General features: G+C 53.1%; 1 protein-coding gene across 9 annotated transcripts in view; it reads left to right on the forward strand.

The window, feature by feature from the left end:
• CDH23 (cadherin related 23) overlaps positions 1-24,776 on the forward strand; it is a 433,102-nt gene that overhangs the window by 296,932 nt on the left and 111,394 nt on the right. For 8 of the 9 annotated variants that reach the window (XR_006345354.1, XM_043925746.1, XM_043925738.1 and 5 more), the window contains 9 exons: positions 1,168-1,405; positions 2,820-2,925; positions 4,472-4,599; positions 9,338-9,410; positions 11,358-11,474; positions 15,177-15,289; positions 16,562-16,669; positions 23,005-23,194; positions 23,502-23,647. Coding sequence is in view for 8 of the 9 variants with exons in the window: in XM_043925746.1 (XP_043781681.1) it covers positions 1,168-1,405; positions 2,820-2,925; positions 4,472-4,599; positions 9,338-9,410; positions 11,358-11,474; positions 15,177-15,289; positions 16,562-16,669; positions 23,005-23,194; positions 23,502-23,647 (1,219 nt within the window). In the remaining variant the exon portion in view is untranslated. Of the gene's footprint in view, positions 1-1,167; positions 1,406-2,819; positions 2,926-4,471; positions 4,600-8,502; positions 8,568-9,337; positions 9,411-11,357; positions 11,475-15,176; positions 15,290-16,561; positions 16,670-23,004; positions 23,195-23,501; positions 23,648-24,776 lie in introns of those variants that run through there. The other variant, XM_043925744.1, reaches the window with a different exon arrangement.

The raw sequence follows: 24,776 nt of genomic DNA on the forward strand, positions 1-24,776 counted from the left end.
GGGCTCTAGGAGCACAGGCTTCAGTAGTTACAGAGTGTGGGCTCAGTAGTTGTGCCTCATGGGCTCTAAAGCACTGGCTTGGTAGTTGTGGCACATGGGCTTAGTTGCTACGCAGCATGTAGGATATTCCCAGAGCAGGGATTGGACCTATGTCTCCTACATTGGCAGGTGGATTATTAACCACTAGACCACCAGGGAAGCCCTTATTCTGTGTTTATTGAGATGATCATATGATACGATCTTTCACTGTGTTAGTGTCATGTGTCACATTGATTTGCAGATGTTGAACCATCTTTGCATCCCTGGAATAAATCCCACCTGATCATGGTGTATGATCCTCTTAATGTTCTGTTGAATTTGATCTGCTAATGTTTTGTGAGGTTTTTGCATTTTTGTTCATCAGGGATATTGGCCTGTAATTTTCTTGTGTTGTCCTTATCTGGTTCTGGTATCAGAGTAATGCTAGACTCATAAAGTGAGTCTTTGGAGGTATTCCTTACTCTTCTCTTTTGAGAGAGAGTTTGCGAAGGATTAGAATTGATTGTTCTTCAAATTTTTGATAGAGTTCACTAGTGAAGCCACCTGGTCTTGGACTTTTGCTTGGGGGAGATTTTTGATTATTGGGTTTATCTCCTTACCAGTAACCAGTGTGTTCAGACTTTCTATTTCTTCATAATTTAGTCTTGGTAGTCTGTGTGTTTCTAGGAATTTATCCATTTCTTCTAGACTGTTCGGTTTGTTGGCACATGATTTTTCTTAGTAGTCACTAATAATCTTTTGTTCTTCTGTGGTATCAGTTTTAAGAATTTCTGACCATTGCAGTTCCACAACATCTAAATATCTTCAGTAGGCAGAAACTCTTGTCCACAGCAAGAGGAGCGTCATTCCGCCCAAGTTTCCTCATTGATTAAATCCACATACTCCTGCCCTTTCAGTACGTGACCATCATTCATGTCTCATGTGGTCCTGATCCCTGCCCACCACCTCCTGTTAAACATAGCTGCTCTTCATATGTGGGGAAAATGACACAGAAGGCAAATTTCAGACTTCGTTAATGTCTCTCTGTTGATCACCTTGGGCAAGGACATGCTGGTAAAGGCAGGCCCTTATCCACAAACCGCTTTAAACCAGGGTGTCCTTTCCCTTCCTCCTCCCGGCCTGACACAGGTTCTCTCTGGACAAGGACACAGGACTCATCATGCTGATTGCCAGACTGGACTACGAGCTCATCCAGCGCTTCACCTTGACAGTCATTGCCCGGGACGGGGGCGGGGAGGAGACCACAGGCCGGGTCAGGATCAACGTGTTGGATGTCAATGACAACGTGCCCACCTTCCAAAAGGATGCCTATGTGGGCGCCCTGAGAGAGAACGAGCCTTCCGTCACACAGCTGGTGCGACTCCGGGTAAGATGCCAGGGTGACCTTTGATCTGTCTGTTTCCCTTGTCCTCTCTCTCTCTGCCATCTCCTTGACTACCCCTAAAGCCACTGCAAGGAGTGCTGACACCCATCCACAAAGGATTCTGCTCAGATCAGGGGTCACATTCTCGATCTGTATCAGGCCCACCTCTGAGCATCGCTTTGCATCCCTGGTTACTGAGTAAGACTAGTGTCTGCTGTGGCTTAGATTTTAGGTCTCCAGTCACCATCCCCCATCTCCCTTGGTGAGTGCCAAGCCGTTCCTTGTGCAAGGTCCCCCATCCAGACCCTTTAGTGATTGCCTAGAGTCACAACTGCTGCAGCTGGAAGTCACCAGAGACCGTGGGCACAACCCAGCTCGTGGAAGGGGAAACAGGAAGGGAGAGGCAGGCCCAGTGAATTAGTAGAGAGCCAGGGCCAGAATTTGGGACTCCATGCTTCAAGCATCCTTCTGCAGTGAGTCCCTCCACCATACATCAGTGACCTGTAACCAGAAACTTCTTAACATCTCATGCCCCTTCCTCACTCTGCCGACCCAGAGTGACAGGACCCAGAGCCTCCAATTAGAACTTATTTCTGAAGGAGGCAGGGATAAGGCAAGGTGGAAGAGGTGGGCCTGGGGGACACACAGAAGGCATGACCACGTGCCCAGCCAGTATGGCCGTGGCTCCCCAGTGGACCCTGCCCCCGCCTCCCTGCACAGCTCCTCTTACACGCAGACCAGAGGGAGGCCCCTGGAGGCTCCTAGGGTCAAAGACGTTTGGAAAGAGCTAATTAATGCAGCCACACCAGAGAAAATCAAGGAGAAGGAGGATACCTGACCCCGTTCCAAGTGTCATCTTCTCTCCTTGCATTCATGCAACCTGCACTTATTAGATATCTGCTGTGTCCAAACACTGGGCTGAGCTCTAGGTATCAGTTGCAGTCAAGAAACAAAGTTCCTTCTCACTTGGAGCTGACAGTCTGAGCAAGGAAGGCAGAAAGTAGACAAGAAACTATAATCAGGAAGGAGACTAATGGGGTGTCCAGCACAGGACCTAACCCAGTCCAGTGGTCAGGGAAGGCCTCCATGCATAGGAAGGTCCAGCTGGGGCTAGGGGTCTAGGTGATGGTCATGCCAGGTGTGGTAGGACCTTTTTCATCCTCTGGATAAAGCCCAGATTTCCTCTATTTCCTCTCGGCCTTCAGCCTGCCCTCTAGGTTCTCCAGGATACCTCCACACCCCTACATCATGTATGTCTGCTGGGAGCCAGAGGGTAACCTCCAACTCAGGGACAAGGAGGGCCTGGATCACCCAGAGAAGGGCACTCAGAGTGGGGCCAGCCCTTCCTTCCTCCCACCCTCTTCTGGCCCCAGTGTCACTGAAAGCTCATGGGCCCTGTTCATCATCTTCCTTCCAGGCAACGGATGAAGACTCCCCTCCCAACAACCAGATCACCTACAGCATCGTCAATGCCTCCGCCTTTGGCAGCTACTTCGACATCAGCGTGTATGAAGGCTATGGTGGTACGCGCAGGAATGAGGGCCCCGCCTGGGGAGGAGGGTTGACAGGTGGGAACAGGGCTGCACTTCACACCTCTCTCAGGAGGGGGCCCTTCTGCCTCCCAGACACCCTGGACCACTTGGGGAGCTGCCTCACAGCTCCTGTCATCTGGAGCAGCACGTGGCATGGGGTCACCTTTTCATAGACTCAAGATCTGTGTCTCCGATCAGCCAGATCTTTGAATCTTAGTTTTGTGGCCAGCTGGGCTTAAGTTACCACCATGAGTGGGGTCTCTATTAAGAAAAGGTGTCTGGGCAGATCTGCGGTGTGTGTGAGATGTGGAGAGGCTTACTAGCCAAGCTTCCCCATCATTTGAGCCTGCTGTGGCTACTGCCCAGCCCTTCCTGGCAGTGGCCTTTCCCTGCTCAGCCAGGCACAGTTCCATACTCTGGAACTTGCCCCACTGTGGGTCCTGATCCCAGGAGCCCAGGAAGGAAATAGCAGCAATAACCTCCAGCTCCAAGATCCCAAGAGACCACTTGTTTTTCTTCTGAGGCCCAAAGACAGGGCAATTTGCTAAAGTCACACATCAAAACTGTCCAGGCAGGCCCTTGTGATCTGGCTCTTGGTGGCCTTTCAGCACCTGCCTCCCCACCAGAGTCCAACCTCTGAGGACCACTTGCACCCTCTCCCCTGACAGGGGCCACCTCTGTGTCTTTGCAGAGTCTGCTCCTTCTGCTGGGAAAGCCCTTCCTCCCAATCCTTTTGCCCTGCTTCCCTTTTACCTTTGGCTAGCTTTAAGATCATTTGGATGTCCTCTCCTCTGCGAAGCTTCCCTAATGCTGGAAGATGAGCTCAGTGTCCCCAAGACAGAGCAGATGGGCACTGGGTGACTCTGAGTGTGGCAGTCACTCCTCCTCCTACCCCACAGTTGTGTCAGAGACATGTACCTGCAGCAGCTGCATCCTGACTCAGGATGCTACAGCCTAAGGACCTCTTAAGACCTGTGTCCCCCTTTTAAAAGCTGAGCAGTCCCACACCTCTGCCCACCCTCACACCTCACCACTTTCTCAGCAAGAAGAACCCTCCTTGGGTTTTATATTACTAAAGTGGTAATTGTGTTTCTGTTTCCCAAATAGAAAGTGGCAGTTTAATATTGTGGGTAATACCTTTGCAGACTACCCATGCCCCCACTCCCAAGCCAGTGCGTCTTCCCTCCCAAAACTGAAAATCAATGGCTTAGCATGAAAGAAAAAGGTAAGAGTCCAGGCATGTGCAGTGTGTCTCTGGGGAAGACACTGAACCTCTCTGAGCCTGCTTTCCTCATCTGTAAAGTGGAGCTTACATTACCCCTGAAATAGTTGCCACCTGCTGGACTCAACAGTGGGCCTGGCACAGATCAAGTAGTCAGTAAACCTCAATCAAGTCCATGAGGCTCTGGGAGTTCACAGGCAGGAGGGAAAAACCAGGCTGAGCCAGCCACACCCTCTCTGCCCAAAGGGGAGCCCCGGCCAGATGGGCATGTAAAGTCTGCTTACAGAGGGCCTGGGGCCTGTCCTGTCATTTCAGTGATCAGCGTGAGCCGCCCCCTGGATTATGAACAGATACCCAACGGGCTGATTTATCTGACCATCATGGCCAAGGACGCTGGCAACCCCTCTCTGAACAGCACTATCTCTGTCACCATTGAAGTGTTTGTAAGTACCCAGGGGTGTACTGGCCTTGCTATTCTGAGGAATGGGGTAGTGAGTGTGCTCCCAGAGTGTTGGAGCCCTGCTAAAACCCTGTGTCCCCATGTCCTTGGCTGTCCCCACAGCTCAGAGCATTACTCAGACCGTCCCAAAGGCTGTCCCCTAGCAAGCTGCCTCCCCGCTCGGCCAGGGAAGGCACAGGACCCTGGGACCCAAGGATAGCCTGATGGTCCTGCTCTAATTTCATTTCAGAGCCTCAGGACTCCCTCTGGGGTGGAACAGGACCTGGGGCTCATGCAGGGAGGTAATGTCCTGTGTTCCTTCATTTATAGCCACATTCCGTGAAGTTCAAGGGAATTCCTAGAAGGTCATCTTCTCTCTTCTGTCTCTCTCTGGGCCCCTCTTTCTTCTTCACTTCCTTTTTCCATTCCTCTGAAGATCTAAAGGGGCCTGAAACCAAACCACAGCTTGTCTGACACGAATATCAAGCACACCTTAGTGCTTTCCGTGTCTGAAATTATCAGTCACTGAATCCATCACCACGCTGGTTCATTGGCCCCACACAACTCCCCCAGCGATTCCAGGGATGCAGATCATGGTCTGACACCAGGCCAGTGGGCCTTCCCGCCACCCCCCGCCCCGGCCCAGACACCCACACCCATCCCATAAAGCCTGCTGCCTGCGGAGATGGTGAACATATGCTGATGGGAGAGTTAGTGCATTACCGGCTCCAGGAGGATTTGATCAGATTGTCAGGTTAGGAGATTCGCTGTGATTTGACAAAGGCTCAGCAGGCAGGTTGCCGGATGACCTTCCTATCCCAGCTGGCTTTGCCAACATCCCCTGGTGCTGCCTCACACCTGGCTTTATTGAGCCTCATCCTCTCAAACCAAGATTGAGCCTCCAGGGCTAGTCCTGGACAGGGGACCCCACTTGCTTACAGAATACGATGGGTTGGGCAGTGATGGAAAAGTCTAGGGTGATGGCTGGAGGAACCTTGCATCTGGGCATGTGGGAGCAGCATTTAGGGGGAGCAGGGGACAGAGAGGCTCTATGGAACCAGGTCCAGGAAATGGAAGGGCAGAGTCTAGGACCTTCATCTGACACTTCAGCCTCCAGGGGGTGGCCAGAAGGAGATCCTCAAAAACCCAAAAGCATACCTGCCTTTAACCTGAGACCACCCACCTGAAACCCAAGACTAAGAGCAGAGAAGTTGGGTGCACTTGCTACCAACCCTGACCACATCCTGGTATTCTTGCTTGCATGGCCCTGACCCTGATCACAGCCCCCAGTGCCCCCTTAATCTTGGCCACACTTGACCAGTCCCTCTACCACCAACAACACTGTCAATCAGAATCCTGCTCTGCTCAAGCAAGCAGTGAATTCTTCCTGTGGGTGCTGTGCAGTAGAGACCGGGGAGGGATATGAAGGTGACTATGAATCCTGCTCCCCCACAAAGGGACACTGAATAGAGAGAGGAGCATGGCTTGGGAGGCGTAAGGCTTTGACACTCAGCTCTGCCACCCTCTAGCCATGTGACCTGGGATTCTTTTCCTCTCTGAACCTCAGTTTCCTCATCTAAAGAGTGGGGATCCTCGTGGTACTGCCTCATGATACTGTCGTGAAATAAGCGTGATCATGTGGGCGGTACTTGACTCCCGTAACATGGGCCATCTTACTGCTGGTGAGACGGACGTGTTCCAGTGGCAGCATCGATACACCAGGCTCTCTAATGCATAGCGAGTTCCAGGGAATTCAGCTGGGCAGAGAAGGACCTGCTCTAGACTTTTTGGAAACAGATGTGAAAGAGGGTGAGAGTAGGGGAGGTTTAGGGAAACAAGTTGAGGTGTTCCATGCTACCCAGGTATGGGCACATAGCATTGACCAAATGGAAATTCAAACTTCTTGAGCTTCGTGCTATGCCAGCTGCTTTCACGTTACACAGGCTCTCTCGATCCCATTCTGCAGACGAGGCAGCTGAGGCTCAGGGAGGGAGCATAGCTGGTGCAAGGTCACCAGTGCCTTCCTCGCTTTCTGGCTGGTAAGTGGCATTTGAATTTACCTCCAGTCCTCGTTAGCCAAGATTTGAACTCCGACTAGTCTGACTCCTGAGCTCATGTTCTACCCACCACACTGCTAGGCTTGGAGGCTTGAACATCCCAGTCTTCATGTGACTGAGACCAGTGTGCCTCAAAGGTCATGTGGATTCCCCAGGTGTCTTAAAATGCAAATTCTCACTTAGCACATCTGGGGAAGGGCTGAGGCTCTGCATTTCTACATGCCCCCATGAGACACTGATCCTTCTGGCCAGGGAACCACTCTTTGAGTAGCGGGGCCTTCAAAAATCTGCCCTTGTGGGATCCTGAATCCCAGGGACTGCCCCAAATCCCAACCTGCTTCCCAACCTGTGGTCGGCTAAGAAAGGACCTGGGAAGAGCCTCTCTCTCTTTTTGCCTCAACCCCTCACATGGAGCTGGATCAGGAAGTGAATGGCCCAGAGACAGAACTGATCTTTTATCTACTGTGAATAGAAGAGTGACCAGCAGCCTCCGCCTCCCTCCCTGATACCAGGGAGTGGGGGGTCTCCATGTCCAGGGGCAAGGGAGGGCAGGAGTCCACCCGGCTGCTGTCCTCTCAGCAAGCCAGCACGTGCCCTGGCCTGGAGCCACCGCAGTCCAACAGATGGGGCGCTATTTTCAGATTTCCTCACAACCGTCATGCAGGATAGCAGGGACCCTGTACTTCCCTTCTGGGTCTGCCCTGGCCCATGGCAACAGGGCAGATCTGGTAACAAAGACAGGTACCACCTTGACTGTGAGTGAGCATCATCTCTTGAGCAGAGCTTTGGGACCGTGCAGTCACTTGTGTCTAAGGACCACACTTGAAAAGGTCACCGCCTCTGGGTTGGTTTTTCATGTGGGTGATTTTTAAGTAGCTGTCACTTGGCTGAGCTGCCTCCTCCCTCTTCCAAAGGGATTTTCACTCAACAGAAAAAAAAAAAAAAAAGCCCCAGTAGAGATAAAGGAGTTGATGGCAGCATTTACTGCTCAGGTTGGGGGTGGGGAGAGGCAGATCAAGGCAACAGGGCTGTGCAAGGAGGGGGCGGGCATGGGGGCCAGGTGATTCCTTTTCATCCACTGCTTGTTGGTTTTTAATAAAGAAGTCAAACTCGGTTTGTAGATTTCCCATTAGGGGACAATAAGCTTTTGTAGAGGGAGCCGCTGAATTAGAACTAATAGCGAATGTAGCACCAGGATCCGGGGAAATATCAGCGCTAATAAGTTTCTGCCTCATGCTCTGTCACTGACATTCTCCGCGCCGTTCCGTGCAGCCAAGCAGAAGGCTTAAATATATACATATATGGGGCACTCGTGCCCACACCAGGGATGACCAGGCATGCGGCTGGGCATCAGACATCAGGTGGGGTCTCACGCTGCCATTTCTCTGAGGCTGGGGAGAGGGACAGGTCAGTGGGAACCACTGTGTGTGGTCCAGAGCCAGGGGCCAGATTAGGGAACAAGAGCACTACACTCTGGGCACCGCAATCCCAGCAGGATGGGAGCCTCTGAAGTCCCAAGGGGTGTGGACAGCCAGATATCAGGCCGTCTCCTTCCTTTCTAATTTATTTTTTAAATTTACCTTATCAAATAGTTGATTTCTAATGTTGTGTCCAGGCCACCTCCTTCTTCCTGTTTGCTCAGCCGGAAGTGAGTGACTCCAGCAGAGTGACTCACTACAGGAGCCTTTCCCCCAGAGGGCTCCCAGTCCAGGGGAGAAGTGGGCCCCTGGGAGTCTGCATCACTGAGAGCTGAAACCTACAGACTCCCCAGGGGGCTACCACCCAGTCTACCCCCTGAGCTCCATGCTGGGCTCTTGGGGAAGGGGGGAAGGCACCATGAGCCATGTGGGCCAGCGAGGCTTCCTCCAAGAAGAAACAGGGAGGAACTCTCGCTGAGTGATTGCAAAAGTGGTTGGAGAGTACTGAGGGCCAGCGTCTTGAAGGGTAGGAAAGTCCTCCTGATTGGAGGAGCTGTTGGGAGCAGGAAGAGGCTGGGGCCCAGGCCCCGCCCTGCTGGCTCAACTCATTGACCTAGAACCTTCTTCTGGCCACTGGTGCAGGCTGGGCGTGAGGAGGGATTGCTCCAGAACTGGAGCTGGGGGTTCTGGACCAGGTTTGCTCAAGCAGGTGGAGGTGCTGCTGTTCTTGCGTGTGTGCTGAGGGGTCTGGAATTCCAGCTCTGGGAGCCCCCTGCCTGCCATTGCATACTTCAGTATCTTCTGGGCTGAGATATTCCTTCCTCCCTTCATTTCTAAGAGGGTGAACATTGATAGGAGGGTTCCTGGAACCTTCTACTAGCATCTTGGTGGAGCTGGATGGGAAGGTCCAAGTGTGGGGTTGATGAGCTGAGGTTGAGAGGACTGGAGTGAACTTGGAGTTCACCTGGGAGACCGACAGGAGAGCCAGGTGAGCTGGGAGTTACGGGCAGTCCCAACTGGCGCCTCATTCTCCATCACTCTGGCCATCACCATCTGTTCTCGACTCCCACAAGTCTCTCCAAGGCCTGTCCTGCCACTGTGAACTGTAGCCCAGCTGGTGGGTCACCTGATTGCCTCGTGACACCCCACCTGGCTCCATGACACACAGGTCAGCAGAGCTCCTTGGTGCCAGCCGTGTCCAGCCTCCCTGCAGTGACCAGTCCAGACTGCCTCCCTGGTTCCTGAAGCCTGTGCATTTTCTTTCCAGGATGAGAATGACAATCCTCCCACCTTCAGCAAGCCTGCCTACTTCGTCTCTGTGGTGGAGAACATCATGGCAGGTATGGCCCAGGTCGGGGAGGCCAGCAAGCACAGCAGGCCAGGTCAGGGTGCAGGCCTGACCTTGCACACAAATGCCAGAGGCCCCTGCCCTCCCTGTGTTTCCCACAAGTGGAACCTCTGGAGATGTGTGGTTGTCCACTAGCCGGCAGTTTCTTCCAGAGCACCGACTGTGTGTGGACACTCTGCTGGACGCTTGGTCCCTGCACCCCCTGTAGCTAGTTTTCCTTCAGGGAAGAGAATAATGACCGAGGATTAATTCAGCAACCTCAGGTAAACAAGAGTGCTCAGAAAGTTCCGGGTTTACGGGGTGTGAGGCCAGTCCCAGGGCCCGTGATGGCTGAAGGGGTCACTCTGGAGGATAGTGTGTGTTCCTAGGTGAGGAGAGAATGGGAGGCTCCTCCCTGGGCCGCATCTCAAGTGCCAGGGCCCACCTTGCAGACCCAGAGCCACTGGCTCCACACTCAGGCTCCCAGGAACCTGAGCTGTCCTCAGAGCAGGCCAGAAGCTTTACCCTTACACCCCGAGTGGATGTTCCGTGGGGGAGAGCCAGGTCAGGAATTGCTACAGCAGCTGGAGGGGTCAGGGTCACCCGGAGGAGCCAGGAGACAGCTGGAATCTGACAGCCAGAGTAGGGACAGTCATAGGAGTCAGGGACACCTAGAGTCAGAGATAGCAGAGGAGTCAGGGAGCAGCTGGAACCAGAGGTAACCTTCCCTGGCACTGCCGGGCCTTCTGAAGAGACCTTCTAGAGGTACCCACCTGGGGTCTGATGATTTGCTGTACAGGGCCCAAGCTGGGCCCAGCCCACCTGCCACATGCCAGTCTCAGGCACCCCCTGGAGAACACCACTGCTGAAGCAGCCCCCCCGCACTCCCCTCTGTCCCCAGAGACTCTGACAAGGAGAGGCCTTCACCTGCACTTAATCCTCTTCCACATTGAGTGTGCTGGGATAAAGGCGTGTATCAGGGCAGAGCTGCCTGTGCTTCTGTCAGGACAGGACTAGGAGTCAGATCAGAGGCCCCACGGCTACCCAAAGGGACCCAGAAAGACCTGACTGTCCACAGCCCCCTGCCCGGCCCTCACACCCCCAGGGACTGTTGATTCACCGGCATGATAGATACCGTGGTCTGACATGGGTCAGACCTGTGTCTCGCCTGTTTTATCCCGCGGGATCCTCACCAGCCACCCAACAAGTCAGGTTTTATAGTTATACTCATTTTACAGAGGAAGAAGCTAAGGCTCAGACAAAGTAAGGCATTTGCCAGAGGTCCCACCAGATTCCAGCCAGGGCATGGTGACTCTAGAAGGCCACACACCGACCCTTCTCACCACCCTGCCAGAGCTGGAAGGAGGGAGCCGGAAGCCCTGGGGGGCATGGCTGTAGGAAAGACTGCCCTCAGAGTCTGGACAGGCCACTGGAAAGGCTGAACCCCTGACCCAGGGTTTCACAGAGATGAAGGTGAGGGCCTTAACTGGGCAGTAAAGAGAAAATAAAAACCCTTACAAATTCTCCTTGTGAGCAAGATAAAATAAGACAAAAATTGAATACAATAAATGTAGAGTAATTTAATATGGAGCTTCATTTCTTTTTGAGTCAAAGTCGAAGCTGACCATTCTGAGCTCATTTACTGTGGTGGCCAGTCAGGGAGGGATGGGGTGGGGCAGTGGTGTACTCTAGGGCTGGACCATGACTGAGCTGGGGCAGGAAGGGGGTGGCCCTGACCCCTCCCAGGCTCCACTCCCTCCCATGGAGCCTTGTTTCCACACCGCCCAGGAATCTGGGCCACAGGAGCAGGTGGTGGAGCCCACTGTCATCCCTGGATGGCCCCTGGGGCAGACCTCCTGCCCTCTGAGGTCTCCTCCACTTCCTGTGCCCTGTCCTGCTCCCAGCGCCTGGGGCTGTGAGCCCAGGGTGAGCAGACCCCACTCCTTTTGTCTTCCGGAAGGAGCCACGGTGTTGTTCCTGAATGCCACAGACCTGGACCGCTCCCGGGAGTATGGCCAGGAGTCCATCATCTACTCCTTGGAGGGCTCTTCCCAGTTCCGGATCAATGCCCGCTCAGGTGAGCCCTGGTCCTCTGCACCTTCAGCTGGTGCTCCATACCCAGCCCGGGGACCGTCCTCAGGGCCAGAGTCTCCTGAGCACACCAGCATGGAGCACTTGGCTTTATCCCTAAAATATCCGGGTGAGATTACTGATCTTAAAAAAAAAAAAAAAGATCACAATGTGAATTCATTCAGCAAAGAATGTCTTTCAGTGGTGAAGAGTCATGTTAGGTTTAAATATGTTCCATTTCACAATTATCTGGCTAAACCACTGCTCTTCAACGACACCTTTCTTCAAGCCTAAGTGTCTCAGTGGCTGACCTCATTCTCAAATCCTGGCTCCTGTTTCTAACATGAAGTGTGCCTCAGTTTCCCCACCTACAGAGGATACACATACTAGGGCTGTTGTGTGAATTCAGTGAGTCATCACAGAGAACTTGGAGTTGTCCCTGGCACACAGTGAGTACTGACTGAGTTAGGTTGTTAGCATTATTTTCTTTGGTCTTTCCACCCTGGGGCCCCCATCCTCAGCTCCCTGCTCAGCCCGTATAACTCTCCTTTCTTCTTCATTTCTCCATATGCCTCCCTCCAGCTTTCTGTCCTCCTTGAGGCTGGGAGGGAAGCAGGGCAGAAAAAAGCAGCAAGACACCCCAGACTTCTAAGTCAGAAGTTGGAAAGGAATGAGAGGCCTCTGAACATTCATTCATACCTTCACTCAGCTGTCAGTGGGGGCCTGTTATCCGCCAGGTGCTGTGCGGATGGAATAAGACATGGCCTCAGCCTCATGGGGTTCCAAGTCAGCTCACTGGATGTGCAAGGCTCCCCACTTCCAAGTTCTCCTTTGTGCATTAGGTAAGGGAACTTGTAGATGCTGAGCAGGCCAACCCTGAAACCTCAGTGGCTTAACACAATTGAACGTCTAACATAAACACAGCAGTCCAGTGCTATGTTTGGTGGACAGTCTTCCATATGGAGACCCAGACTCCATCCATGTTGTGGCTCCAGGGTCACTGCAGAAGGGAAAAGGGAATGTGGGATATTGTGCAAGGAGATGTTTATGGGTCAGACCTGGAGGTAACAGACATCACTTGTGCCCACATCCCATTGGCCAGAACCAGGCAATGGCCCTGATAAATGCAAGGAAGGCTTGGGGAACATCATAGTCCCTGGCCTGGCAGCTCCTCTCCAGCAATCATTCTGGCCTGGGAAGGGAGCAGGAATCTTTGATGGACACTGGCCATCCTTGCCATGGGTGCTCAGCGGCCCAGCAGGGCATCTAGTCTTCCCATTATCTGTGCCTCCGTGCTCCAGGTCTGCCTTCAGTCTCTTTCACCCCACTTCACCCCACTTTCCTGGAAGCTCAGGGAGCAGTTGGCTGGTGCTGACGTGTACAAAGACTTAACACATCCAGGGCCACCCTGCACCTCCTGTTCCACCTCTGACAAAGCCGGTGCCTCCCTCTGTCCTCTCAGGAGCCTCCACCCTCAGGAAGTCTGGGGAGCTCAGAGTAATATCATTAAGGAATATTAACCAGGCACTCAGCACTGTTCTAAGTGCTCTGACCAACATCACCACCGCTCTGAGACAGGTCTTAGCTTCACGTCATCCCCGTTTTCCTTACAAGGAAATTGAGTTAGAGGAGAGGTTAAATCACTGGACTCAGGATTCACAGAGCCTGAACTTCTGACTCCAGAGCCCAAACTCTAAGCACTCTGTTCTGTAGAGCCGTGTGCCACCCCCAGATACAGTGGCGGGCACACTGACCTTTCAGCACCTACCCTGCCTCCCCAGTCAGGGACTCCATCTCTACCCTGGGGTCTTTAATAATGACTTGGACATTTTCTTACTGCCTTAACATGACTCCTTCAGCTCCAAAGGCGTAAGCGTTTTCCTCTGAGCGCCTTGGTCAAATTAGCCAGGCCCACTCCACAAAGGTGGCCTTAATTGGATCTAATTTCCCAGACAGGAGGAGCCATCTATCATGCCGACAAGTTCATGTTTAAAACTTTTTAGAGATTAATTTCTTCCTCGCCCTGCCAATTAATTGACAAGAACCCCAGCAAGGAGTGTCTTGGCAGGCAAACGATTGCCAGGCTTTTGATCCTGGTCTCAGCACCTTCAGTGCCCTGGCCCCCAACCCCAGCTTCCTTATCATGGCAGGAAGCGGAAATATGAGAGTGGAAGGGTCCTAGGGACCACTGGCCCAGCTCCCTTATATTGTGGTAGAATAAACCAAGCACAGAGAAATTAAGTAACCCGCCCCAGGTCACACAGCTCAACCAACGGGGATAGCACACAGTCCTTGCCCTTGGAGGACCCTCACAGTCCCTTGGAAGGAAATGAGCATTTTCTGAATGTTAGAAACTTCACCTATAGTTATTTAATCCTTACAAAGCTCTGATTTGGAAGCATACTAATCTCTTTTAGATGAAAAAACTAAGGCTCAAAGAAATTAATTAGCTTTCCCAGGCTAAGCTCCTGGAAAGAGCAGTCATCAGAAGTGACACCTGGACTTCACTGTCCCCAGAGCACTAGCTCTTTCCAGTGGCCCTCGTGAGATGGTACATGGCCCGGTCACCAGACCGCACTGAAGCTGGACTGTGCTGCCTCATGCCTGCTCATGAGAACCAGTTATGTACATCTCTTCCCAACTCCAAGTTCAGTGCTACCAAGTGGGTAGCTTCAAATGGGCCCTGGTGGGAATATTTATAACCAGGGAAATCGGCAAATGCCCTTTTTTTCCCTTGGGGATCCAGTTGTCAAACATTTACTGTAACACCACTACCAAGTGACTTCCATATTTTAGTTATACCAAAACACAAAGAAAAGCCAAAAACAGACTGACAAAGATAATGTGGTGGTGGTTTAATCACTCAGTCGTGTCTGACTCTTTCACGACCCCATGGACTGTAGCCCGCCAGGCTCCTCTGTCCATGGGATTTCCCAGGCAAGAATACTGGAGTGGGTTGCCATTTCCTTCTCCAGGGGATCTTTCTGACCCAACAAAGATTATGGTCTATTTTAAATGTTTATATTTAATAGAATAACTTATTTATACACTAAAAAATTCAAAGCATTGTTACATACAAGGTAATTAAGGAAACTATTTTATAGCTATTAATATTAAATCTCAACCCATTATAGGTTGAGCTGTCTAGAATGAGCCATGAGTTGGAACATGCGTGAAACATTCGGCGTGTTTCAGTCCTGTTGTTGTATTTCTATAACCAAATGAATAAACAGTGCCAGGTGCCTCTCTAATTTAGAACTAAATTAATCCCATATCAAGCCTATGAGATGGGCCCTAATATTGTTCCTTTTTAACCAGATGGAGAAACTGAGGCACAGGGGATTTAGGTAACTAGTTCCAGGTGATCAAGCCAGTGAGGTAATGTCCGCAGCCTAAGTGAGAGGTCCTTTGTGACTGAGCTTGAGGCCAAATGACTCTCCTGCCCTATTTCCAGCCCCTAATCCTGTAATCTGTCTCGATTTCCCGCATCTGAACATGCCTCCTCCTCCTAGGGTTACAATACCCAGCTCTGGGATTCAGGTTCCCAAGTCATGGCTGCTGTGCCCTGTGAGGAGCATCTCACCACCCCTGATTCACACAGGTCACTTGATCTTGCAAGCATCTCTCTCACGCTGTGCTCTCTCCCTCCTTCCCCATTCCCTCCCTGGCCCACCCAAACCATCTCTCACGCACCCTTCTCTTATTGCAGGTGAAATCACTACCACCTCCCTGCTTGACCGTGAGACCAAGTCTGAGTACATCCTCATCGTCCGGGCAGTGGACGGGGGCGTGGGCCACAACCAGAAAACCGGCATCGCCACTGTGAGCATTCAGCTAGCCCCTGCCCCTAGCTCCCCACTTGCCAGCCAGGCTGCCGCCTCCAGCTCATCTTCAACTTGTATCACTTAGGCCCCTGGACACTTGTGTACCGAGGCAGTGTGAGGCCTTGTGGGCATGGAGGGAGGGTGGCAAGTACCATTTCGTTGTCAGCCAAGGTCAGCCCTGGGGCCTTCGCAGCTAGGGAAAGAAAGACATTCCCACCTGGGACATGGGGGTGCTCAGGAAAAGCAAATACTCTCTCCTACCCCCGAAGACCAGCTGGGCAGAAGGCATGAGCCCCATAACCCCCTCCCTGCCCTGGCACCAGCCAAGAAACAGGAGGAAGGACTGCCAGGAAGAGCGGCTCAGAGCAGGAGGCAGGGCCCTGAGGGTTCCTGGGGGCCTGTCACCACCCACCCCTCCCTTGCCGTGCTGAGAAATGATGCCCAGGTTTCCCTCCCATGAGCAGGTAGGACCCGTGAAGCCCAGAGCCCCACCCAAGGCCTTCCTGCCTCTGAGAGTAGAAGCTAGAAGAGAGCCATTAGAGGGTCCTAACTGAGCTCTTTGCTGCAATTGCTGCAGAGGAGGGTGGGGTGAGACATTCATGCTGTGGGGCAGAAAGCAGGAAGAGCAGCTGACAGGCCGCTCCGGCCACTCCCCTCCTTATCCTCATGTGCTCTCTTGCGATCCATCTGGAGCCCCCTCTCCTCAGCCCTCACCCGATCCCCAGCAGCTGCCCCCATTCTTACCCAGCCAGAGGGGCTGGGGGGACTGTCACCTGGCCAGCCACTTGGCAGAAAAATCCACGGTGCTCTATTCAGTCATGAGAGGCCCTGCTAATAGGACTCAGAATTCTATAAATAATTTACCTGGGTGGCAGGTGAGCAGAGAAATTGCTTGGCTTGTAGCTGAGACTAAAAGGGGAAACTCTGTGGATCCTATCAGATGTCCCACCACAAACCTCCCACACCCTGTCAGTCACCTTCAGCCAAGACTCGGGGTGGACAGAATGCATCCCAGGTTGTAGGGACCATTTCAGGGATCATTTCATCCATTCCTCTATCTCCTAATGGGACAACATCTAAGCTCCCTGAAAGGTCTAGGTTCCCTCCTGTCCTTGAAAGCCCAGGATCTCTCCTGAGGCCCCCAAAGTGGGTGGAGCTGGTGGAATTAGTGCCACGGTGCCCATAGGCATCTGAGTGAGTCCCCAGCGTGGGCACTGTCCTTGCACAGCTCAGCTAGGTGCATCCCACAGTGCCCCTTGTGGCTTCACAGGTGAACATCACCCTCCTGGACATCAATGACAACCACCCCACCTGGAAGGATGCTCCCTACTACATCAACCTGGTGGAGATGACCCCTCCAGACTCTGACGTGACCACGGTAAGTGGTGGGGGGGAGCAGAGCTTCCAGGTGGCTGTTCGAGGAGTGTCTGCCTCTCCCTATGGGCCAGCCAGTGTGGAGCTGTTTCCGAGTCAGCTCTCGGAGCAGAGTTCCGGATGTTCTCTTGCATGGTGAAAGATAACCAGAGTTGGGGGAAAGCCCTCACACAGTGCTTGGAGACAGCAGGCTCCAGACTTTGTCAAAAGGAGCACTGGCAGCCCAAGGACAGTGCCCGAGGGGCTAGGGCTGGTTCAGCTCGGGGTCACCCTTACCCTGGGACCCCAGGACTCTGGCCACCCCCTCAGGAGAGCCCCCCCCAACCTCCCTTGACAAGGCACAGGTACCCTCCCTTTCAAATCGCACAAGCTTCAGCCCTGCCCCCATCTCCTTCCTTATTCCTCGGGACTTCTGTCACTGCAGCCATCAGTCTGGATCAGCAAGCCCAGGACTGCCCCAGCAGGGGGCTCAGAGCTCACCCAGGGACTTTCTGGCGTGAGATGTTGCAGGTTTGCACGGGCTCCTAGGCGTGCTGCATGTGGGGATGTGGCTCAGGATAGGGAGTGAGAGACACAACCAAAAAACCTCAGGGCGTCCAGAAAGGAGAGCAGCGTCCTGGGGAAGCTGAGCAAAGCGGGGTCAAGCATCCCACTCTCTCTGTGCTGGGATTCATATTTATGAGGCTTTCTCTCTCCCTCATGCTTGCACCCCATTTGGCCTCATTCAGACAGCTTTCTGCCCCCGTGTGCAGCCCCACAGACACCAGCCACCCCTGTGAGCCTGACAGAGCACACGCTCAGATGCTCAGTCATGTCAGACCCTTTGTAACCATGTGGACTGTAGCCCACCAAGCTCATCTGTCCATGACATTCTCTAGGGAAGAATACTGGAATGGGTTGCCATTTCCTTCTCCAGGGGATCTTCCCCACCCAGGAATTGAACCTGGGTCTCCTGCATTGCAGGCAGATTCTTTATCAACTGAGCCACCAGGAAAGTCCCCATTTATTGAATGTCTAGGACATGCCAGCTGCTGTGCTAGGCACGTCTCACGGATTCTCTCATCCTCATGAGGATCCCACATCATGGCAGATGGATTCCCTGCTTCCACTGTACGATGGAAGGAATGGAGACTTAGCGTTTGAGGGACTTGCCCAAGATCACAGAGCTTATGAGATAGTGAAAGATCATGTCCGTACTCAAACCCGGATCTGACTGACTTTGAAACTGCCTGACCTCTATCCCTCTGCTGGCTCAGGGGCGCTCTGACAGGTGGCCCAGGTCCTGAAAAACTGGAGAACTCGGGTGGGATGGGAGAAGGGATAGAAAACTTTCCTATCCAGTTCTTCAGGAAGGCTGCCCCACCCTGAGGGCAGGCAACCTCAGACTGGTGATGCCTAACCTCCCCACCCCTACCCTCATCACCCACAGGCAGTAGTGACAAGGTCTGCCAGGTCTCAGTGGAGGAAGATGTCAACCTGGAAGGAAGGACAGAAAGAGAGGGGTTGGCCTTCATGCCTGTTCTGTCTTCCTTTCTACATGTTAATGATACGAATGACTCTCAACTCTGGGCAGGATCCCCTCCCAGGGATTCCAGTAGGGTGCAGGATCTGGAATCTGTTTTCTCAAAGTCCCAGGTTGGGGAATCCTTCCAGCTCAAAGCCAGACTTGGCAACCACTCCCAGTTCCAATGGGCACTCTCTGCTGCCACCTCATGGGCACTAGGACTCTAGACCAGGATTAACCCCAGCCAGAGACTCCAAAAAGCTGGGACAGAATGCCCACCTCTGAACACCTATCGGGTCAACTCTTACCTTTGCTTTACATGTCTGGGAAATTCCTCCCAGAGGAAACTGAGGGGAGAAAGTGGCTGCATGGGACAGCATTCAGGGGTGCCATTATTAAAGAGTCTACCTGCTGGTCAAAGAGTAGGTCTGCTGAGTTGGGAGTGCACTTTCTTGGCTTTAGGCATGTCCCAGATCAGGTCCCAGCCTTTCCTTACATCCTCTGTGCAGTGAGCAGGTGTGGACAGTGGGCCAGAGGCCTGCTGCCCAGTGTTGTCTCAGTCTCCAGGAAACCCCAGAAGCCTTCAGTGAGCACCTACTGTATGCCAGACTTGGCAGGCTCCGGAGTTCAGGATGCAGCAGGTCCTCTCTGCCTTCAGGGAGCCCCGTGTCACTCTTGGGCTAAAACACCCCTGGTTCCCATCTCACCCTGTGTAAAAGCCAGGGTCCTTACTGGACCTACCTGGCCCACAAGATCTGCCCCACTTTAACTCTGGGGAGAAGGACACGTGAGTCCACCCCTCAGTACTGAGTAGACGTGGCTGTCCACAGCCACGGGTTTGGGGCATCTCAGCTTTTCAGTGACTCATGGTAGTGTTTGAGACCTGAAGGAAAAAAAAAAAGTTACTGACTCAGAATTTCAAAAAGAACAGAGACAGAATTAAAGCTTGTTATATTAAACATCTGCCACATATGTTGTGACAACTTTAGAAATTACAATATTTAGGGTGTGTAAAAATTTCTTTGCGTTTAAGCGTTTGAGGACAAGTTGTGGGCTTGATTTTCTAGAATTCTGGAGAATTTTTTTTGAATGTGATGATTTGTCAGGATGCCAGAAATCAAGAAGCCCATACATTAACTGAGCTTGTTATAGCAAAATAATTTCAAAAGGAATAGTCATAAAAATTCTTTCAGATTTTATAGCTGTGAAATATATGTATGTGTGTAGAGGTGGGTATATTGTAATACCTTATGGGGGCCCCCTGGGAACTTCTAAGGTCTCATAATGGCCCTGAGTGAGGTAGGATCTGTGGCTGGGGTTCGAGAAAAGTGGTCTTTAAGGAGGGAACAGCTCACCCAGAGGTGACATCAGGGGGAGGTGATATTTCAATGGAAAAGAAACCAACCTACCTTCTGACTCATCTCCCACCCGCCTTCGCCTTCGCAGACCCACCACACACCCCCAGCACACACAGGACTTTCAGCTTCCCGAACCTGCTGAATTCCTTCCCACCTTGGAGCCTCTGCACAAGCTCTTCCAGCCCCACAGGGTGCCCCCTTCCTCTACTCCACCCCTCCCCCACACCCCTACTCTTCCCACGGCTGGCTCATTCTCCTCCACCCGTCCCAGCTTAAAATGCCACCTCTCTACACGCCATTTCTTTCAGAGCTGACTCCACAATCTGTGCTTAGGTTGCTTGCTTATTAAGAGGCAGTGTAGCTCAGTGATTAAGTGAGAAGCCTTTTCTGCTACCAAAAGGTCTGGGCTCTAATCCCAGCCATACCACTTACCAGCTGTGTGACCTTGGGCAAGTTACTTAACCTCTCTGTGTTCCAACCTTCCTAAGTAGAAAATGGGGATAAAGTCTCCATTTGATAAGACTGTGGTCATATTTAATGAGTCAAAATACACAAGGTACACTGGCACACAGTGAATGGTCAGCAGATGAGAGCTGTTGTCACCATCAGCTGCCTCCCCTGCTGGAATCAAACCTGTCTCGTTCACAGTTGAGCCCCAGCGCCTAGCACAGTGCCTGGCACATTATAAGGGTTCAGTATGTGTGAATGAGAGCTTTGATGGACTTGTTCAACTTTCTTCCCCATCGTACCTAGCACCCCACTCCAACAGATGGGGTCGAGTCTTCCTTGTCAGAGGGAGATGAGGGCATGTGGCCTGGGACTTTCCCAAGGGCCCCTCTAGTGAGGGCCCTAGCCACAGCTTCTAAAGCCTGAAGTACAGGGTGATTCCAGTGTTTTTTTCTCTTCAGAGCTGTGTGCAGACGAGCGTGTGCCATGTTCCCGTGCACTGGGAGCTGGCCAGGCACGTGTGTGTGTGCCCATGCGCACCTACACCTGCATGGGCATGAGCTTGCAGAGCGGCTGTTCTCTGTTTGCAAGTGAGATTTTGGCCCAACTCTCCCTCCCACTCCTGCAGCCTCCTTCAAGGCCCTGGCTGATGGGCATTGATTTAGAGCCTTTCAAAGCCCTCCAGCAAAATAAAGGAGAGGGGAGAAGGAGAGAATTATTCCCCGTCAGGCCAGGAGAAAAATGACGGGCATGAAATGGGAAATAAATGAGGGGAAAGTGGTGAGATTCTACACAATCGCCCAGCAGGGAGCTTGCAGGAGGGGCCCCAGCCCACAGCCTTCTCCTGTGCCCCTACACCATCCCACCACACAGGAGTGTGCCACAGGGCCAGAAGTCAAAACCCACCCCCAACCATGGGCCTTTGGAAGCAGCTGCCCAAGATTCCCCCTCTCTAGCACTCGGGGATAGGAGAAGGTGTATTAGCACACTCAGCAACAGGCTAGTGTGCCTGCCTTAGAAAGGGTGGTTCAACAACTCTTGCCACAGTTTACCAATCCAGAAAAATGGGAATAAAAGCTATCTCCATCCTCTACATTGAGAGAAGCATTGTAGAAACACAAGGCTTTCTGGTCTCCTCTATCAGTGGACTGACTGCCTAGCTGAAATGATAAGAGGAGAGCCTAGGGGACAGAGCTCTTGTTGTCAATACAGGGGTGATTGGGCTCCCATTATAAAGCCTGGGGAAACTTAGCCTCATGCCCACAGCACAGTGAGGGCTTCTCAGGCCTGGAAGGCTGAGGCCACTGCCCTGCCCCCTGAATACAGCAAGGCTGGAAAGGGAGGAGATGGGCTGAGCAGGTAGGGTGGGAGTAGCGCCATGTCCCACTCTCTGAAGTGAAGAAAGACCTGGATGGTTTGGAGTCAGAGCCAACACTGGCCTCTCTCCCTGCCTCCCTGGGGCCTAGGGGCAGACAGGCGCCCTCGGCAGGACAATCCATCTGTCTGTTCTGGTCTAATGGCCCCTGAGACGCCTCTGGCTGGGGATTAAGCCAGAGGAGGGACAGATTCTGCTGCCAAAGCACAAAAAGCCCCACATCAAGTAAGATGAAGGAGCTGACAAGGCCAGGCTGTCATCCCCGAGTGTCCTGGAGTTAAGAATGACACTGTCCTGATGTGGCCCCTGGGACTGCAGTCACACCCCATTGATCTTGTCCATCTTGGGTGCTGCTGTGGCCCCCACAGCACAGGGTTGGGGTGAGCTGACATGTGGGTGCCACTGCTGTCCTGGGACCCTAGGAGGCCTCTAGGGTGGCAGCTGGACCAGCTCCATGGCTGGTGCTGTGTGATATTGAGGCTGGCCCAGGCCTCTCTGAGCTCTGCTGTCCCCTGTGGGAGGTAGATGGTAGAGGAGTTCCCCATGAGCAGAGATTGGTGGGCATAGGGACCTGGGAAAGAATGGGCTGCAGGGTTTGTTGCCCTGGATTAGGTCAGCATTGAGGTTGATCCCTTCATGGAGTGGGGCTTACAAATGGGATACCACAGTGGGGCTGGAAGGTTAAAGGGGCCATATTGTCTGGGCCCCCTGTCCTAAAACCTCCTCCTTCTCGGATATGGCATCCCCCCCTCCAGGGAAACTCAACCCTCTCCCTCCCCCAGCCTCACCCCAGCCCCAACCCCATGACTGGCCCCAATTTACTGGGACCCACTCTTCAAACCAGGGGGCTTGTCTATGGCTCCTTTCCCATGCCCTGTCATTCTTGGTGTCACAGAGGCTGAATTGTTTTCAAATTGCCTCACAATCTAAAGCCCCAAAGGAAGGAAGAAAGGGTTTGGTGATGAAGAACTCAGATCTCAAAATCCAGAGTTTCAGATCCTTTCAAACGATCACTCAAGGATTTGGACTTCCCAGCCCTCCCTAGCCCCCACCCTGAAGAATTCCATCGTCATAGGCTACAGGGACTCCCTGCTCCCCCAGAAGCCTGTGAACACATTAACCCGACTTGTCTGGAAATGAGGGACACTGGCAGTGTTGCCTGCTAGAGAGATCTAGAGCCACTTCCTGGCTGGGAGACTTAGGGAGACTCGCTGTGCCTCATCTGTAAAGAGGGCTTTCTTCTAGGTGTCCTCCTCCTAAGACTGCTGACACAGTGGGTGGAGAAGGCCTGTGAGGTTCAGGGATTTCTTGCAGGCTGGTGGGTACTAGGTATCGCTGTTACAGTTCAGAAGCTGTGGCTTAAGTGTGGAAAGGAACTTACTTACCCTAAGGCCAAAGCTGAATGGGTTGAGAATCCAAGGAGCCCAGGGTTCCCACTGCGGCTCATCTTCTGAACCTCCTGCCTCCCAACCCCTAGAGACCCGCCACTGAAGCCAGGAGGGAGACCCATTTCCTGAGTCTGAGCCAGACTGCCTCCTGCGTCCAGGCAGTGGGGTATCCAACATGGGAGCTCAGACAACCAGGGCAGGCAGCCCAGGCCACAGAGACACCTGCCTGGGCTGGGCTCAGTTGAAGGGCCGGTTCCTCCCTGGTAGGTGGTGGCCGTGGATCCAGACGTGGGGGAGAACGGCACCCTGGTGTATAGCATCCAGCCACCCAACAAGTTCTACAGCCTCAACAGCAGCACGGGCAAGATCCGCACCACCCACGTCATGCTGGACCGGGAGAACCCCGACCCCCATGAGGCGGAGCTGATGCGCAAAATCGTCGTCTCTGTCACTGACTGTACGTTCCCCTCACACCTGGGCTGTGGCCCCTGACCCTCAGTGACCTGGGGAGCTCCCCCAGTGCATGTCCTCTGGCTGTCCTGGGGCCTACCCAGGAGGGCTGTAATCTGATCATCAAGAGCAGAGTGACACCCACTTCCCAGTTGTGACCCCCAGAGCACCCTTAGGGGGCAGAGGGGGGCTGGGGGTGCAAGGCCCAGGCTGCCTCCTGGAGGGGCCACTGGGGTGGAAGGCCACTGAATCATCTTTCTCCCTCTCCCTTTTTCTCCTGCACCCCTCTTCCCCCACCCCCGTGGTCCCCCTAGGTGGCACACCCCCTCTGAAAGCCACCAGCAGTGCCACAGTGTTTGTGAACCTCTTGGACCTCAATGACAATGACCCCACCTTTCAGAACCTACCTTTTGTGGCCGAGGTGCTTGAAGGTACCCCTGCAGGGGTCTCTGTCTACCAGGTGAGTTTCCCTTTCATGGCCCGAGATCCTGCTCTCTGTCATCTCCTCACTTCACCAACCTGCCAGCCAGGGAACGGTGGGTGCTGTGTGTGCCCAGCCTCGTGATGGGCACTTTGCAGGGCGCTGGGGTGACTGCCGAGACAGGACACAATCCACTCCAAGCTTGGAGAGTCAGTGCTCTGAGAGATGGAAATGGAAGGCTCCCTGGAGGAGGAGGCGCTTGAGTTGGGTCTTGAAGGAAAGCACCCAAGGAGATAGATAAAGGCAGAGGGAGAGAGGCAGAGACAGAATTCCGGGAAGCCAAATGGGTTTCTCAGGGCCTGACTGTGACTGTCTGGCCCGAGACCCTCAACACTTCATGCGTATAGGTGGTTCTAGAACACAAAAAAGGTCGGACAAGTGTAGCCTAGACATCCTGCCTCCATGGGCAGCCCCCTCTCCTGTAAGCCCCAAGGCAGCACCACACGGTAGGTGGGATCCCTCCACTTTTCAGGAGACGTAAAGAGACTTGCCCAAGTCCCTGTGGCCAAGAAGAGATGGGCCTGGGCCCTCTGCCTCCCACTTCACCACCCTTCTGTTCAGGAGGGGGCCCTGAAGGTGCAGGTTCAGGAGAGATGATGCCCAAACGGGGCTGTTTAGAAATACTGACCCTCAAAGTTAAGAGGTGGGGCTTTGGAGTAGTCTTCCCAAATCTACCACCAGTGTGCTGGGTGACTTGGAACACCCTGTTTAACCACGCTGGGCCTGTGAAGTGGGGATCAGAATAGTACCTGGCTAGCCATGTTGTGGGGATCCAATCAGACATATGTGCAAGCAAGCTGGCACTTGGATCGCAGGAAATACACAGCAAATGATGTACTCATGACATGTGTACCTGTCACGAGGGTTTCTACATGACAGACAGTGGGATCCCATAGCAAGGGGTTAGCCTGATCCCATTCAAAGAAGACAGGGCTATTTGTCAAGACACCAGAACGGTTCACCTTGGCCATGCCCTCAAGGCCCACTGTGCTTCAGTTTCTTTATCTATAAAAGGAGATTAAGGTTCCTGGGAGCATTCTGTTTCTCCAACAGAACATTCTCCCCAAACCCCCAGCAGGGGGAGCTGCAATCCAGGAAACTGCAGCCA

The sequence above is a fragment of the Cervus elaphus genome, chromosome 15 (assembly GCF_910594005.1).
Source record: "Cervus elaphus chromosome 15, mCerEla1.1, whole genome shotgun sequence".
In the NCBI taxonomy this organism is placed as follows: domain Eukaryota; kingdom Metazoa; phylum Chordata; class Mammalia; order Artiodactyla; family Cervidae; genus Cervus; species Cervus elaphus.